The sequence below is a fragment of the Chanos chanos genome, chromosome 12, assembly GCF_902362185.1.
Source record: "Chanos chanos chromosome 12, fChaCha1.1, whole genome shotgun sequence".
NCBI lineage: Eukaryota > Metazoa > Chordata > Actinopteri > Gonorynchiformes > Chanidae > Chanos > Chanos chanos.
The window spans coordinates 1960001-1972500 of NC_044506.1; the positions used below are offsets into that span (position 1 = coordinate 1960001).

Here is a 12500-nt window from a genome sequence, read left to right on the forward strand (position 1 = left end):
TGATACTGCTTGAAAAGAATCCTAAGAGGCATGATTTTGAGAGGGAAATTAAGTAACGGGGTTTTTTTTTTTAGCCTGAGGCGTTTTTTCCTTTCCCTTTCTTCTTTTTCAATAATTTTCTTTTGCTGTCGTCTTAAACCGCGGAGTCAGTCTGAGCCGCGTAAAATAAAGTATAGGTTTTGGAAAATGGTTTTGATGTTTTAGTCACCCACAGAGCTGTCTGGTGCTGAAACACAAAAGAAGATGGATCTTCTCAAACCTCAGAGAGGTTGGAAGTCAGCTTTCTAACAACCAGCCATAGCATCTATGCAAAACAGAGGCACGGCTAAGCTATCATTTTCCACAGAAACAGGCATTTGCATAGCGCCTGTCAGGCAGGATGCTAACAGATGTTTGGTCAGGTAGATTCTTTTCTGTCTGTGATGGGTGTTGTATGTCATTAACCTCGTTCTGACCTGTTTTTGTGTGTGTGTGTGTGTGTGTGTGTGTGTGTGTGTGTGTGTGTGTGTGTCTGCAGGTTTAACTACAGGTCCACTCACTACCTCACCACCAATGGGTTTTATGAGTTCCTGAACTGGTTCGATGAGCGGGCCTGGTACCCTTTGGGCCGGATCGTGGGAGGAACGGTGAGTCACAGTCAAAACGTCTCCTGGAAAAGCAACACACGGTGTCTAAATGCTGGCTGCAGATCTCTGTGACCGCACACAGACTGTGATCAGCCCCACGCAGGTTGTTGGGTAAGCAGCCAGTTGCTCTTAGGAGACAAGCCTCTCAGTGTTGAGTATGAGTACCCCCCCCCCCCCCCCCCCCCCCCCCAAAAAAAAACCCCCAAAAAACAAGGAGGAACCTTTGCTCACCATTGTTAGAACTGGAGGAGAGAGCTGACGTGCCCACGTTAACTTAACGCCATCATTAAGTGAGAACCTGTAGAGAAATGCCCTCCTTTGTGAAATACATATTAGATTCCCAATTACTGTCTTTCCATTTGTTTCACGGGTCAGTGGAGTGAGGCCTTTGTGTGTTTTCTGATGCTCTGCTTCCATGCTTGGTACTGCATTGATGATTAGCGTGTAGCAGTAGCGAATGCTCCACATTATTTTACTGGCTCCACACTTAGGGATACTGGCTCCACACTTAGGGATACTGGCTTAGCACTGGGAGGCAGCTGATACTAAAGTCTTTCTCTGGTTTGTCTCTCGAGAAAAGCACCTGTAGCACCAACCCCTGTCTCCTTGCCCACACACACACACACACACACACACGCAGCATCCCCAGAATAAGGCTGGCGCTCCGGGCCCGTGCTGTTGCGAGTTTATGAAATTACAGAATACACTGTTACTGTAAATGTTCTGCCATGTCCTCCAGACGGACGCCTGAGGAGCAGCCTCCTGCTCCAGTTACTCCACCCATGTCAGGGAGGTGTAAAACACACCGTGACCGCAAAGATGAACCACAAATACTTCAGTCGAACGGTGTGTGAGATGACAGGGAACGATTGGTCCAGTATCAACTGTCACTCATTTTTCTGTCCCTCAATGCCACGCCTCCCTCGGCCCGCCTCTCAGACGTGACACGGTGGGCGGCTGATGTGATGGGTTCTCTCAGGCAGATGCCCAGGGGCTGTTTACCGAGTCTACAGTCTGCTGATGAGTCCGCGACCTTTTATGGTGTGAGTTACGACCTGGCATTCTGGGTGTGATTTTTCTCTGCTCTGTCCCGGGCTGTAGTTTTTATTCCTTTGTTTGTTTATTTATTTTGTCGTCAGATCTCTCACAGGAGTGCTAAAGTGATCATCATGGCCACACAATGGCCAGACACATTACTGTGTGGCAACGTAGTAATGTCTGTTACCCCATGGTTTCTCTCCGCTTGCTTTTGGCACCTTCTCTGTTCCGTAATTACACATACTAATGGACACAGACACACAGAGAGAGAGAGACAGACACAGAGAGAGAGAGACAGGCAGAGAGAGAGAGAGAGACACAGAGAGAAAGACAGAGGCAGAGAGAGAGACACAGACACAGAGAGAGAGACACAGGGACGGAGAGAGAGAGAGAGAGACAGACACAGAGAGAGAGAGACACAGAGAGAAAGACAGAGGCAGAGAGAGAGACACAAACACAGAGAGAGAGAGAGACAGACACAGAGAGACAAAGAGAGAGAGACACACAGAGAAAGACAGAGGCAGAGAGAGAGACACACACACACACACACACACACACACACACACAGAGAAACAGAGAGATAGAGGGAGAGACACAGAGAGAGAGACAGAGACACAGAGAGAGAGAGAAAAAGAGACAGAGACAGAGACATACAGAGAGAGAGAGAGACAGAGACACAGAGATAGAGAGACACAGAGAGAGAGAGAAAAAGAGATAGAGACAGAGACATACAGAGAGAGAGAGAGACTGCAGCAGGCCCAGGTTAAGAGCATGGTTATCATTAGCCTTAAGCGGATGGTTCATTGCCTGGGCCGACCACAGTGAGGGCAGTTCTTTTGGGGCATTTTAGGGGAGTGTGTCTGCAGAAGAGCTTGGGCTGAATGAAATAAGTCTCATTTGAAATTCCTCATGAAGCCTCAGCCCACCCCCTCTCTAAGGACACACACAGCCATTATTGTCTGTTTTTAATACACTGACAAAAAATGCAATGACACGCTGAAGGTCATCACATAAAATATCTCTGCCGCATATTAAATTCTGTTTATTTATTGATTTTGTACAGTCTTGCAGTATGATGGAGCTGTCATACTCTATCCGAGAGAGAGAGAGAGAGAGAGAGAGAGCGCAAGAGAGAGAGAAGAAATGAGGGAGAGAGAGAGAGAGCTTGAGAGAGAGCAAGAGAGGTAGAAAGGGAGGGAGGGAGAGAGGGGTGGGGAGAGGGGGGAGAGAGAGAGGAAGAGAGAAGGAGTGAAGGAGGGAGAGAGAGAAGGAGAGATAGAAAGGGAGGGAAAGGGAGAGAAAGAGAGTCATAGCTTGAGCTGTTGAATAATAACAAAATTTGATGATCTTAAAACGAGAGAAATTACTTCATTACACTCAAATCTACAGAGAACAGTAAAAGAAGGATTATAACATCACACAGAGAGGAAATGAAAGAATTGCAGTTAAATCGCAGGAGAGAGAGAGAGAGAGAGGACAGAGACAATAGAGGGACATTGCTGTCAGAGAGAAGAAAAAGAGAGATTCAGAAGATTTTCATCCATCTTAAACTACAAAACAGGAGTGAGTGCACAAGAACTAATAGGAACTAGCCCAGACAGAACACTCAAATAACCTTTAATAACACACAAATGCAAATTTAGAACTTTTTGTGTTGAAAAACTTGAGCTTACTAAGTTACACTTCTGCTAAATTGCTAAGGCAAAGGGTAACAGTTGGCAGTTATATCCTTTTATAAAATCTTTCAAACGTAACCATTCAAATTAACCCTCAGCATGAACAAATCAGAAGCAGAGTACCCAATCTACCATAGCCAATCAGAGAGCCAGATTGCACGCCCCCACTCAACTGATTCTGTTCCAGTACACTATTCATCGGATATTAAAAAAGTGACCGCCCAAGATGCCAGTAGGAATGAAAACTCGAGAGAGAGAAAGGCCAGAGACCCTGTTTGGTGATCAGTGTAAAAAATGGACAAATAAGTGATTTAATTTTCTATTTGAATCAACCCAGGGTCTGACACTGTCATTTTCACATTTTTCCACTCAGTTAAGAGGGAAGGTATCTGTAATGGATAGAAAATTAAACATAGAGAGAAAATTAAGACCCTGACACAACCATGACAACAGTCAACATCTGTAAAAATAGGACAGCAATGATGCGGGGGAACCTCGCTGGCGTTTTAAGAAACGTTTTGAAACCCTTACATGCAACTGCCCCGAAACCAATACCACACCGACAGCCAACTGCCCCGAACCAATACCACACCGACACAGCCAACTGCCCCGAACCAATACCACACCGACAGCCAACTGCCCCGAACCAATACCACACCAACACAGCCAACTGCCCCGAACCAATACCACACCAACACAGCCAACTGCCCCGAACCAATACCACACCAACACAGCCAACTGCCTCGAACCAATACCACACCAACACAGCCAACTGCCCGAACCAATACCACACCGACAGCCAACTGCCCCGAACCAACACCACACTGACAGCCAACTGCCCCGAACCAATACCACACCGACAGCCAACTGCCCCGAACCAATACCACACCAACACAGCCAACTGCCCCGAACCAATACCACACCGACACAGCCAACTGCCCCGAACCAATACCACACCGACACAGCCAACTGCCCCGAACCAATACCACACCGACACAGCCAACTGCCCCGAACCAATACCACACCGACACAGCCAACTGCCCCGAACCAATACCACACCGACAGCCAACTGCCCCGAACCAATACCACACCGACACAGCCAACTGCCCCGAACCAATACCACACCAGCAGCCAACTGCCCCGAACCAATACCATACCAACACAGCCAACTGCCCCGAAACCAATACCACACCGACACAGCCAACTGCCCCGAACCAATACCACACCGACAGCCAACTGCCCCGAACCAATACCACACCGGCTCCACAGCCAACTGCCCCGAACCAATACCACACCGACACAGCCAACTGCCTCGAACCAATACCACACCGACAGCCAACTGCCCCGAACCAATACCTCACCGGCTCCCCCAACACACAGCTCCCCCAACACACAGCTCCCCCAACACACAGCCGCCCCACAGAAAGGCAGAAAACAGTGAAGGAATGCAGTCCTTGCTTAGACGCGACAATGTCCGCCTGACCATTTTACCAAATTAGACACAGAACCAGTACAAATTAGGGAAACGTTTTCTCGTTCGAGAGATAGAGAACACTCAGACGTGTCCTTGAGCAACAAACCTCCATAATGAGAAAGGAACAAGGGTGAAGCCAGCACCAGCTCAGTGAACTGCAGCAAGACAGGGACAACCTCATGAGGGAACTGGGTGAACTGGGAGGGTGAAATGAGGGAGATGAAACAGGACGGAGAGCGCGTGGGGACAGAGCTGACTGCTCTGATGAAGGAGTTCATGAACAGAGACAGAAACGGGGACCGCCTGCCAGAGTCACTGCACCAGCTGTCCACTCAGAACTGTCATAGAGCAGTCAGACCCACCCTCACCACCCTGACCCGCCCAGCCCCACCCACTCTGCCCTGACACGCCCAGCCCTACCCACTCCGCCCTGATACACCCAGCCCCACCCTCACCACCCTGACATACCCAGCCCCACCCACACCATCCTGACACATCCAGCTCCACCCACACCACCCTGACACACCCAGCCCCACCCACACCACCCTGACACACCCAGTTCTCATCAGCCCAGTGCTCAACCCTCATCAGTTACAGCCATCAGCAGAACCAAACCCACCACTCAAACACCCCACAACTACAGCCATCAGCAGAACCTTACCCACTGTCCAACCCCGCTGAACTACGGTTATCACCAGAACCCAGTACATGCACCAAAACCCAAACAGAAAATGCCAAGAAAACAGAGCTTGCTATACTGATGGATAGAAATGGCAAATTCCTAGATGAGAAAAGGCTGTTTCCAAGGCACAGTGTTTCCAAAATCTGTTGTGCAACCACAGGCAAGACCCGAACCAATACCACACCAACACAGCCAACTGCCCCGAACCAATACCATACCGACACAGCCAACTGCCCCGAACCAATACCACACCGACACAGCCAACTGCCCCGAACCAATACCACACCGACACAGCCAACTGCCCCGAACCAATACCACACCAACACAGCCAACTGCCCCGAACCAATACCACACCGACACAGCCAACTGCCCCGAACCAATACCACACCGACACAGCCAACTGCCCCGAACCAATACCACACCGACACAGCCATCTGTTGTGCAACCACAGGCAAGACTGTGGTCTTGGTCTCTGAATCCCCGCTGGGCTCAGCCAGCGCCGTCCTGGTGCTGGTCCCGAGGACACAGCAGAAACAGGGCCATCACATCACTCAGAGCAATCATATACAAGGCCAACAGCAAGGATGCCCCATCGCCAAAGTCTTCTCCAGCCTGGTAACAGGAAAATATGTCCACCCCAAAGCCCTTTCAAAAACCAGTGCCAGTATCTAAAGAGAGGCTGTGCGCTCAAACCAAATCTCCATCTGGTGCACCTCCCCTGACTCAGGATGGAAAACTTCTCCTGCCACGCTCGCCTGATCAAAACAGAAAAAGTCAGTGTGCCTGTGTTTGCCAGAACACTGAGGGATGCTGTTCTTGGCCACAGAACCGCACTGAGTCAGAGAGACAGCAGGAGAAACGCAAGCACTCAGAGCACAGCCCTCCTGTGGATATTCGTTCTTACCGTAATCGTCTTCGACAGTATCAGATAAATCCCAATGACTGTGTGAAACACGTCCGCGCGTCCAGAGACATGCATCTCTTTTTGACGTTGCAAATGAAAGAAACGCACGAATAAATGAAGTCTTTTCAGTGGTTCAGTGGGGAACACTCAGAAATCACACTCCTCAGTCTTTAGACTGAAAAGCTGAAGCCAGGGTCTCTAAAAGAAATCAGTTAATGTGATATGAGGATAATCTCACAGGAGACTTGGTGTGAAGGAGCTGTGCCCACTGGTTGTCCTCCAGGTTACAGGGAGCTGTCAGCCCCTCAATAAAACTCAGTGGGGTCAACCAGAAGAGATACTCAGGAGGATATTTATTTGGTTTAAACCCAGACACTCAAATTCACTCAGACTACTGAAACAGGGAAAGTATCGGTTGTGCTTAAAAATGAAAAAAGACGTACCCTGTAATACACAGAGCATCTATTTATGAGCAGTCTACATTTACCCCACAGTATTTCAATGATGAAATCTTTCCAAACGATGAGAGGGAAATCAGCCATTTCCCAACCCAAGGAAATGTGCTGATCTGTGGAGAACTGAATGCGAGAACCAGTGAGGAACCAGTGAGAACCAGTGAGGAACTAGTATGGAACTAGACATCACAGATACACAACGTGACCAGCACATCATGAAATAATTCTGCCACGCCCTCCCAAAGGAATGGCTTTGGTAAAACCACCAATAAAAGCTGAGGAGAACTCCTGCAGGTGTGTCAAAGCCTCTATCTCTATACTGCCATGGAAAAGCCAGAGGAGATTCCTTTAGGTGATGAACCTCACAGTCAAACCCATTCAAACCCACTCGACCCATTCACAGTCAAACCACTGACATCAATGTGAGGTCACAGCCAAATTATTGTGTCTCTGAAAAGAACCCAAACTAACAGTTTGTTCACAAAGCCCGGTAACCTGCACAGCATAAAGACATTATGCAGATTGGTCCACAATACAGCAGGGAACAATACCAGGCAGCAATTAGCAAGAAAGAATGCCAGATTTCCCCTCTGGTAAAAAAAAAAATGCCCTCACAATAAAGAAAGACTAAACCTCACAATAAAACATATTAATGAGATTTTTAATTGTCTGGCAAAATTACCCAGTTTGCCCCAACTAGTAGGAAAATAAAAAAAAAGAAAAATGAAGATAAGTTTGATTTTGACTGCAAGAAAGAACTCAAGGAAATTGTCAAATCAAAAGTACAGAAAGACAGGATTTAGGACCCTAAAACAGTACAAACATACACCCAGAGGAAAAGAAGAATCAATTAATTAATTGTTTGTGGCAGAACTGGAGACAACCAAAAAAAAAAAAAAAAACTAAAAAGGAAACTGAAAACCTTGCAGTCTAGAAAACCTTGTGGGACAGATGGCATCCTAAACGACATTCTCAAATAGACGGATCATAAACTCAGATTAGCTGTTCTCTGCACAGCTTTGTCCTCGGCGTAGAGAAGTGAGGAGTGACATACACAGTGTAGAGAAGTGAGGAGTGACATACACAGTGTAGAGAAGTGAGGAGTGACTGACACAGTGTAGAGAAGTGAGGAGTGACTGACACAGTGTAGAGAAGTGAGGAGTGACATACACAGTGTAGAGAAGTGAGAAGTGACATACACAGTGTAGAGAAGTGAGGAGTGACATACACAGTGTAGAGAAGTGAGGAGTGACCGACACAGTGTAGAGAAGTGAGGAGTGACATACACAGTGTAGAGAAGTGAGTAGTGGCATACACAGTGTAGAGAAGTGAGGAGTGACATACACAGTGTAGAGAAGTGAGGAGTGACATACACAGTGTAGAGAAGTGAGGAGTGACATACACAGTGTAGAGAAGTGAAGAGTGGCATACACAGTGTAGAGAAGTGAGGAGTGACATACACAGTGTAGAGAAGTGAAGAGTGGCATACACAGTGTAGAGAAGTGAGGAGTGACATACACAGTGTAGAGAAGTGAGGAGTGACATACACAGTGTAGAGAAGTGAAGAGTGGCATACACAGTGTAGAGAAGTGAGGAGTGACATACACAGTGTAGAGAAGTGAAGAGTGGCATACACAGTGTAGAGAAGTGAGGAGTGACATACACAGTGTAGAGAAGTGAAGAGTGGCATACACAGTGTAGAGAAGTGAGGAGTGACATACACAGTGTAGAGAAGTGAGGAGTGACATACACAGTGTAGAGAAGTGAGGAGTGACCGACACAGTGTAGAGAAGTGAGGAGTGACATACACAGTGTAGAGAAGTGAGCAGTGACATACACAGTGTGGAGAAGTGAGGAGTGACATACACAGTGTAGAGAAGTGAGGAGTGACATACACAGTGTAGAGAAGTGAGGAGTGACTGACACAGTGTAGAGAAGTGAGGAGTGACATACACAGTGTAGAGAAGTGAGAAGTGACATACACAGTGTAGAGAAGTGAGGAGTGACATACACAGTGTAGAGAAGTGAGGAGTGACATACACAGTGTAGAGAAGTGAGGAGTGACATACACAGTGTAGAGAAGTGAGGAGTGACCGACACAGTGTAGAGAAGTGAGGAGTGGCATACACAGTGTAGAGAAGTGAGGAGTGACTGACACAGTGTAGAGAAGTGAGGAGTGACATACACAGTGTAGAGAAGTGAGGAGTGACCGACACAGTGTAGAGAAGTGAGGAGTGACATACACAGTGTAGAGAAGTGAGGAGTGACATACACAGTGTGGAGAAGTGAGGAGTGGCATACACAGTGTAGAGAAGTGAGGAGTGACATACACAGTGTAGAGAAGTGAGGAGTGACATACACAGTGTAGAGAAGTGAGGAGTGACTGACACAGTGTAGAGAAGTGAGGAGTGACATACACAGTGTAGAGAAGTGAGGAGTGACATACACAGTGTAGAGAAGTGAGGAGTGACATACACAGTGTAGAGAAGTGAGAAGTGACTGACACAGTGTAGAGAAGTGAGGAGTGACATACACAGTGTAGAGAAGTGAGGAGTGACATACACAGTGTAGAGAAGTGAGGAGTGACATACACAGTGTAGAGAAGTGAAGAGTGGCATACACAGTGTAGAGAAGTGAGGAGTGACATACACAGTGTAGAGAAGTGAGGAGTGACATACACAGTGTAGAGAAGTGAAGAGTGACATACACAGTGTAGAGAAGTGAGCAGTGACATACACAGTGTGGAGAAGTGAGGAGTGACATACACAGTGTAGAGAAGTGAGGAGTGACATACACAGTGTAGAGAAGTGAGGAGTGACTGACACAGTGTAGAGAAGTGAGGAGTGACATACACAGTGTAGAGAAGTGAGAAGTGACATACACAGTGTAGAGAAGTGAGGAGTGACATACACAGTGTAGAGAAGTGAGTAGTGGCATACACAGTGTAGAGAAGTGAGGAGTGACATACACAGTGTAGAGAAGTGAGGTGTGACCGACACAGTGTAGAGAAGTGAGGAGTGGCATACACAGTGTAGAGAAGTGAGGAGTGACTGACACAGTGTAGAGAAGTGAGGAGTGACATACACAGTGTAGAGAAGTGAGGAGTGACCGACACAGTGTAGAGAAGTGAGGAGTGACATACACAGTGTAGAGAAGTGAGGAGTGACATACACAGTGTGGAGAAGTGAGGAGTGGCATACACAGTGTAGAGAAGTGAGGAGTGACATACACAGTGTAGAGAAGTGAGGAGTGACATACACAGTGTAGAGAAGTGAGGAGTGACTGACACAGTGTAGAGAAGTGAGGAGTGACATACACAGTGTAGAGAAGTGAGGAGTGACATACACAGTGTAGAGAAGTGAGAAGTGACTGACACAGTGTAGAGAAGTGAGGAGTGACATACACAGTGTAGAGAAGTGAGGAGTGACATACACAGTGTGGAGAAGTGAGGAGTGACATACACAGTGTAGAGAAGTGAGGAGTGACATACACAGTGTAGAGAAGTGAGAAGTGACTGACACAGTGTAGAGAAGTGAGGAGTGACATACACAGTGTAGAGAAGTGAGGAGTGACATACACAGTGTGGAGAAGTGAGGAGTGACATACACAGTGTAGAGAAGTGAGGAGTGACATACACAGTGTGGAGAAGTGAGGAGTGACATACACAGTGTAGAAAAGTGAGCAGTGACATACACAGTGTAGAGAAGTGAGGAGTGAACGACACAGTGTAGAGAAGTGAGGAGTGACATACACAGTGTGGAGAAGTGAGGAGTGACATACACAGTGTAGAGAAGTGAGGAGTGACACACACAGTGTAGAGAAGTGAGGAGTGACTGACACTGAACCAGGAGCATGAGTAGCATCTGCTGGTTGGTCAGGCCGTGGTTATTTAAAAACCCTACAGAGTGTTTACGGCCATTTGACTGATGACAGACTTAATAAATGTAATTATCTGGTCGTGGAGAATGGGTTAGTTTGGTTTTCATTTGCTGTGTACAGTTTGCGAGTGGATGGATGAATGTGGGTTTGACTGGTGGCACCATCTGAGTTCAGTTCACCACAGTGTACAGTACCGTCCTCTGAGATGGTCTGGCTGGAGTGGTGATTGGCTCTTACTCGCATGTGACCACATGGCACAGATGGTCTTTGGTACTGTGGAACCTGGTTTTTGGTTCTTTGGAACTTGGTCTTTGGTACTGTGGAACCTGGTCTTTGGTGCTCTGGATTGGTCCTGAATTGATTCTGAATACAGCACACATCATGCAACAAAAGAGAGCAGTTAAGACTGGGGGGGGGGGGGTGACTTTCCACAGTTATAGCTTTACTGTTGCAGCCATAAAATCTCAATAAATGTTTCTCTGCTGGTAACAGCCCAGTAGCTTGACTGTTTGTTTGTTTGTTTGTTTTGTTGTGGGGTTTGTTTTAGTTTTATTTTGCTTTGTCCTCAGAACTGCATTATGATAGGAGGAGTAATGGGTGAGACAGTAAACCCAGCAGCAGGCCAGGAACTTACTGAAACTCATTGATTTGCTCTGGAGTTGGGAAGAAGTGAGTGAACTTTTTTATTGCTCTCTACAACATTAATTTCAGAGGGCAGAACAGTGAAAACTTGAACAGAAAAGTTTTAGTGGACGTTTTTACTGGACGTGTTGTCTGAGCAGGTGGTGGCTTTGCCTCTTTCGTGGTTTAATGAATTGTTAATGAACTGAAACGCGATTACAGGCACTATAAAACTCTTTAAGACATAAACAGTATCCAGATACCACTAATTAGAACAGTGTAATACTATGTGGTTAGTAAAACACACACACACACACACATTATAAGTAGTACAGTAACTGGGGTTGAGAGTAGATAGTTTGAATCCTGAGCTTGACCCTTCACCACTGACCTTTAACCGTAGAGTGACTCAGTAGACATGTGACTGGGTGTTAGTGTAAAATCACTCCAGGGTGTTTCACACTCATAAACAGGCCGTGTAAGAAATACAGCATGTAACGTGCTCCAAACATGTCCACTACACACACACACACTCACACACACACACAGAAACACACACACTCATGTACACACTCACACACACACGCGCACACATACTCTCTCTATTGCAGAAACACACACACACACAGTCATACCACTTCATTTGCTATCAGAGCAGACAGTCTCAAACATGAAGCTGTCTGACTCCTCTTCCTTAAGTTCAAGTTTAGAGCCCAATATCACTGTTTACAGTCTCAAAGGGCTTTAGTGTGTACGGTTCTGTCTCTCACCTCTCTCTCCCTCTGTTTCTCATCCCTCCATCTGCAAACGTTCTTTCTCTTACAGAACGCTTTATTATTCTGCCTGTCTCTGCATCATCATCATCTCTCTCTCTCTCTCTCTCTCTCTCTCTCTCCGTCTCTCCCTCGTTCTCTGGCATTCTGTCTCACACTTCTCACTTTTCTTTCAGTCTTTCTTAGTTTATTACCACCACTCCTCCTCTTTCTTTTTCTTTCTTTCTTTCTTACTTTCTTTCTTTCTTTTTTTCTTTCTTTCTTTCTCCTGCCGACTCTGCGTCTGCTGTGCTCTTTGTGAATGTGATTCTTTGTGGGCTGTGTGTAATGAGACACATTCTCACTCATAGATAACCATTTATCTTTCTCAAG

At 46.7% G+C, this 12500-nt stretch overlaps 1 protein-coding gene across 1 annotated transcript in view; it reads left to right on the forward strand.

Annotated features, from left to right (window-relative positions):
• The window catches only part of LOC115825342 (dolichyl-diphosphooligosaccharide--protein glycosyltransferase subunit STT3B-like), a 93449-nt gene that overhangs the window by 49130 nt on the left and 31819 nt on the right, over positions 1-12500 (forward strand). The window contains exon 2 of the mRNA XM_030789160.1: positions 518-626. Coding sequence (XP_030645020.1) covers positions 518-626 — 109 coding nt within the window. The remainder of the gene's footprint in view (positions 1-517; positions 627-12500) is intronic.